At 45.3% G+C, this 6,000-nt stretch overlaps 1 protein-coding gene across 1 annotated transcript in view; it reads right to left on the bottom strand.

Moving 5' to 3' along the window:
• Nucleotides 1–541: 541 nt before the first annotated feature.
• Nucleotides 542–6,000, bottom strand: part of CPT1A (carnitine palmitoyltransferase 1A) — a 64,081-nt gene continuing 58,622 nt past the window's right edge. Inside the window, exons 17-19 of the mRNA XM_022591161.3 lie at nucleotides 5,110–5,223; nucleotides 4,772–4,864; nucleotides 542–2,737 (exon numbers count right to left, since the gene is read on the bottom strand). Coding sequence (XP_022446869.1) covers nucleotides 2,651–2,737; nucleotides 4,772–4,864; nucleotides 5,110–5,223 — 294 coding nt within the window. The 3' untranslated portion in view covers nucleotides 542–2,650. The remainder of the gene's footprint in view (nucleotides 2,738–4,771; nucleotides 4,865–5,109; nucleotides 5,224–6,000) is intronic.

Raw genomic sequence — 6,000 nt, 5'->3', positions numbered from 1 at the left:
CCACCAGGGAATTCCCCCAAACCCATTTCTAAATCAGCCTCCTCCCTAAGCCAGCTACTCTTCCCCCACCCCATACACACACACATACAAGTGCCCAGGAACCCTTAAGATCCTTTGAGAGGTTTCCTTGGTTCTTAACCTCCTCCCAATGAAATTTGATCTCCACGACAGCCAGAACCTTTTGGGGTCCCCGCTGTATTCCCAGTGCCTAGAACAGAGCTAAGCATACAGTAGGTGTTCAGTAAGAACTGTGGAGAAAACAGAATTCATGTATTTAACAGGTATTTATTGAGCACCTATTATGTGTCAGGTACTGTTCTAAGCCCCGGGGCAAGGGTGAGGATGCACAAATGAACACAGCAAAATCCACAGCCCTTCTTAGCAGCCACCCTTCTCTGTCAGGTGTGTGAATCGAGCGATGTCCACTCTGCCCAACCCGAGGCCTTTTCTGCATATCTTGGTCGGTCACCTTTGTCCCAAGTGCCTGGTACTTGACCTATAGCCTCCTTATCAGTATAACAAAAGAGACAGAAAGCAATACTGTGGTAGACTGGGATTAATGTTTTTATTAATGATAACATTCATACTGCATTTCTAAGATTTATCCAAAAAAGCATATTGTATTTACATGCAATGGCCAATTCAAGATAACAAATTCAGATCACAGCTCCGTTAAGACTATGGCTTATTCCAAATTCAATTAAATACATCATACTCCTACCTCCTGCTTTCAACATGTACAGTAAAAACCCACTCTTCCTCCTTTTAGGGAATATAAAATTGCATTGATAACTGCACGGATTAGCAGTGATTACATTTGAAACACTTAAAACCTGAGAGACAAGCCCAAATAAGTCTGAGTGCTAACACGTCTGTGCTCGAATTCACCTGTGAATCATAATACAGACTGGTCAGTGGTCAACAGTGTATGATTTCAGTGGCCCTGGCTTCGACTGGAAGCTACGCCTCACTGAGGCCAAGGGGCTGTACCCTCACGCCTCCTTGACTACATAACACAGATGAACAGGGCCTTTTGTTGCTGTGGTGGTTAGATATCCCTTTTTGCTTTTTTTTGTCTGTTCTCATTTCTGCTTGCTTTTAAAAGAAAAAAAAAGTCTTTGGCCCATTTAGGTGGGGTTTTTACATCACAACATGTACAGGAATAAAATATGCACGTGCTCTGCAGCAAGCGCCTTCCTCTGGCTCCAAGGGTTCGGCCTCGTCACCGAATCAGTGGAGTTCAGAACTCTTAGAGAGGCGAGCCCCACCAGAACATAGTGGTCAGAAAAATAAATACATGATTTTAACAGATGGACAGCTAAGCTGGTCATTACAGCCTAGAGGCAGTGGGTATTATTTCATTCCATGATCCGTTCTTTTTACATTAAATACTGAAGACGATTCAGCGCCTCATCGCTTTTTGGTCACTCGATCAAGGCACTCCCATCCGAAGGGTAGGCTGTGTTAAACCCACCACCTGTCACCTGCGACATTCTAGGAGGTCACCGATAACCCATCTCCCTCCATCTCCCTGGAAACGGGAGTAGGTCTCCTCTCTCACCAGCTGGGATGCCCAACCCTGACTGCCCTGAGGTTTGCTTTTCTCAAGTTTTGTTCCTACCTCAGTGGCAAATGTCGCCAGTTTGGGTAAGCAGGAATCCTGAGGCACCTAGGATGTTTGATTTTTCAGTGAGTACTCCAGACACATAATCTTCGACCACCACATCCCTCGCTCCCCATTTCTGAGGCACGCCCACGTCTTCTTTTGCAGCTTAAGGAGGAAGCATAAGGAAGGCAGTCTGATGGGGGAATGCAGCACAGCTGCCCTCGTAAGGGAACTGGTCCTTCTGGGATACAGGGACACCACAGTAAAATGCCTACATAGGGTTATCCACCCAGTAAGTTGAGAAGGAGTAAGACACCCACAATTCCACCTAAAGACTTTACAAAATAAATCTCTCGTGCGGTCTCCCTTACATTTAGGGCCTTCCGTTTTTAAGGCACTGGGTTTTGAAGACTTGCAAGGTCAGGAAAACTAAAGATGAGACATACTACATGCTTCAAACATGGAGAGGCAAATGCAGACGACCAAACTAGACCGTGACAGAGTTACCACAGGGACAGAATGGATTCCAAAAGCACAACTTTTCTTGGTTAGTGCATTGCATGTGCGTTGGCTATTAACTGCTAACATCTGCAGCTTAAACAATGCTCTTCTCTCGGAAGGAAACAAATGTTTACATCGCTCTGATAAAATTAAGTGCCCGTAAGTACCAAGCGTCCAGTGGCCGCCGAGGAAGCGTGCCGGGTCGGTCGTTTCCAACGCGTATGAAGCCACAGCCCCACTCATTCCATAAATCGCTCAACGACAGTTTCACCCCTTAAGAAACACAAGGCGATGGGAAGACCTTAGGGGGGACTTTATCCAATGTCCCCCAGGTTAGGACCTGCTTGGAAGGAGTAGGGTTATACTTCATGGGGTGGAGCCTGCCATCTAGAAAAGCAAAAACACCAAACCCTCGAAGAAAAGGAAACGTCTGAGTCTTTTAGAGCAAATTTTCATCCTGAACTACAATCAGGATTCACAGCTATTTTTCATTTGGTTTTTCATCTGAAGAGCTCATTTTCCTTCCCGGCAGTGCTAAGGGGTTTACTTTTTGGAATTGGAGCTGAGCCCGAACAAACTCACGATGTCAATCATTGCTTGTTTCAGGTTCTTCCCGAAGCGATGAGAATCCTTTCATTTAAAAACAAAAAACAGAAACAGGTTACAACGTGGAAATTCTCACATTTCAAGCCTTTTCACTTGTAATCTGACTCGAAGAACTAACATTCCTTTTTGCCAATTCTCTAAGCTTTGACTTAGTCACTTAATCATTAAGTTATAGCGTCTGGAGAGATGTTAAGGGTTAACAAAGATAGCAAACATGTTTGTGTGAGTGTGTGTTTTTTTTCTTTTCCATGATAGGTTATTACAAGACACTGCATATAGTTCCCTGTGCTATACAGTACGACTTGGTTGCTTACCTATTTTATATATAGTAGTGTATATTTGTTTTGTTTTGTTTTTGAAAACTAAGGTGCTTTATTTCTTTGTAAAAACAACTTATCAAGAGTAGTTTGGGGCTTCCCTGGTGGCGCAGTGGTTGAGAGTCCGCCTGCTGATGCAGGGGACACGGGTTCGTGCCCCGGTCCGGGAAGATCCCACATGCCGCGGAGCGGCTGGGCCCGTGAGCCATGGCCGCTGAGCCTGTGTGTCCGGAGCTTGTGCTCCGCAACGGGAGAGGCCACAACAGTGAGAGGCCCGCGTACAGCAAAAAAAAAAAAAAAAAAGTAGTTTGAACAGAACTTGTCTTATTCTTGTCATATAACTTATTGTATGGAGCAAACATCGTTTCCATGCCTCAGCTAATTGTCACACACCTGTTGAAGTTTCCATTAGCTTCCAACACTTTATCTTTTGCAGTGAAACAACTCTGATAGTTTGTTTTTTTAATTTAATTTTTATTTTATATTATAGTTGATTTACAATGTTGTGTTAGTTTCAGATGTACAGCAAAGTGAATCAGTTATACATATATCCATTCTTTTTCATATTCTTTTCCCATACATGTTATTACAGAATATTGAGTAGAGTTCCCTGTGCTGTACAGTAGGTCCTTATTGACTATCTACTTTATATATAGTAATGTGTATCTGCTAATCCCAAACTCCTAATTTATCCCTCCCCACCCCCTTTTCCCTTTGGTAACCATAAGTTTGTTTTCTATGTCTGTGACTCTATTTCCATTTTGTAAATAAGTTCATTTTTATCATTTTTTAAGATTCTACATGTAAGTGATTGCATGTGATGTTTGTCTTTCTCTGTCTGACTTACTTCACTTAGTATGATAATCCCTAGGTCCAACCATGTTGCTGCAAATGGCATTACTTCATTCTTTTTTATGGCTGAGTAATATTCCACTGCACACACACACACACACACACACACACACACACTACATCTCCTTTATCCATTCATCTCTTGATGGACATTCAGGTTGCTTCCATGTCTTAGCTATTGTAAATAGTGCTGCTATGAACATTGGGGTGCATGTTATCATTTTGAATTAAGAGTTTTCTTTGGATCTATGCCCAGGAGTGGGATTGCAGGGTAATAGGGTAGCTCTATTTTTAGTTTCTTAAGGAACCTCCATACTGTTTTCCATAGTGCCTGCACCAATTTACGTTCTGTGTGGGTGTGGTTTCCCCTAATCTAAGGCTTCCCCTAATGTCAATGCGTTACATACAACACAATAAACAAGTGAATTCCAATCTTCTCTGTTAAAGGTGAACCTGGCATTGCCTGTCAGGCTATGTACAATGTGGAAAGGAGAGAATATAAATAAGGATTAAATGTGCCATGCTAGGAAGGTGGTCACGGGTTCACAGAGAACGCTGCAGACCCCTGCTTCAATGTGTATATGTATTTCTTAGCATGGGCACACGAACCTTAACCCACCCTCCAATGTTAGAGAGTCTGGAGGCTGTAGAAGCACGCCAACATCACGATTTAAAACCACTGTGACCAGCAAAGATACACACTTTCGATCAAATAAGATCGATCCCTTTAAAACTATTAAGAGACTTTCAAAATCCTTGTTTTGAAAATGTCCCAACCAAGCAAGAGTACATAACTGAATTGAAAATTTCTGTCAAATCAAGGATGTGCTCAAAAGAAAACAGTGAAAAACCCCAACTTTAGAAAAGAGAACTTTTGTTTTGTACTTACTGTCTCAGGGCAGGAGAACTTGGAAGAAATGTGGAAACTGATGAGCTTCTCACCCACGAGAATGTACGACACCCCATAGCCGTCGTCAGCAACCTACGGAAAAGCAGGTTTAAATGGATCCGTGGGGGGACTTCCCGGCGGTTCAGGGGTTGAGACCCCGCGCTTCCACTGCAGGGGGCACGGGTTCCATCCCTGGCCGGGGAACTAAGATCCTGCATGCTGCGGGGCACGGCCAATCCATCAATAGAACCCTGGGCAATGAGGCCACGGGCAAAGGGGATTTCTGACATTTTCACTATGAGACTCCCATCAATGTCTGCAGACGCTTGGCCGCTTACCGGTCCAAAGCCGCCTCCGCTTGACACGTACTCTGGATTCCTTTCCAAATTGAACAGTTCCACCTGCTGCTGAGGGGTCTGGCTGGTGGACAATCTCCAAGGCTCAGATAGCACCTGTGGAGTAAAACAAGGAAATGTTCCAAAAACACTTCCCAATTCCATCCTCTTCTGTCCCCGAGGAGCCCGGGTGGAAGACAAGAAAGGGCTTGTTCGGTGTTCGCACTGTTTCAGACACCAGAGGCTTATGTCCCTGAAGGCCTCGCCGGCTCAGGGCAGGAGGTCTGCGGAGAGGGATGGAGTAGGTGAGGACACCCGGACTGAAGGGGCCAACACCAGCTGATGGGGTCTTAAGGCAGGGAAGGTGGCAGACACATGCAGTAAGATTCAGAACGGGGGCAGTGGTGTGCTGGAGCTGACTGGTACCAGGCTCCCCTGAGATGGCTGCCAAATTTCCGGAATTTTCCAAGCTGCTTGTTAAACACAGCCATTATTTTATTATTATTTTTTTTTTTTTTGCGGTACGCGGGCCTCTCACTGTTGTGGCCCCTCCCGCTGCGGAGCACAGGCTCCGGACGCGCAGGCTCAGCGGCCATGGTTCACGGGCCCAGCCGCTCCGCGGCATGTGGGATCCTCCCGGACCGGGGCACGAACCCGCGTCCCCTGCATCGGCAGGCAGACTCTCAACCACTGCGCCACCAGGGAAGCCCAAACACAGCCATTATTAAAAAATTAAATTTTATTGGGACTTCCCTGGCAGTCCAGTGGTTAAGACTCCACACTTCCACTGCAGAGGGCATGGGTTCGATCCCCGGTTGGGGAACTAAGAGCTCGCATGCTGCGTGGCATGGCCGAAAAAAAAGAAAAAAAAACACTCAGAGCTCATCACCTGCT

The sequence above is a fragment of the Delphinapterus leucas genome, chromosome 7 (assembly GCF_059928025.1).
Source record: "Delphinapterus leucas isolate spDelLeu-1000000601 "Yukka" chromosome 7, BTC_Dleu_Yukka2, whole genome shotgun sequence".
Classification (NCBI taxonomy): domain Eukaryota; kingdom Metazoa; phylum Chordata; class Mammalia; order Artiodactyla; family Monodontidae; genus Delphinapterus; species Delphinapterus leucas.
The sequence above is the reverse complement of the archived record's forward strand: the minus strand, read 5'-3'. Positions and strand labels throughout refer to the sequence as shown.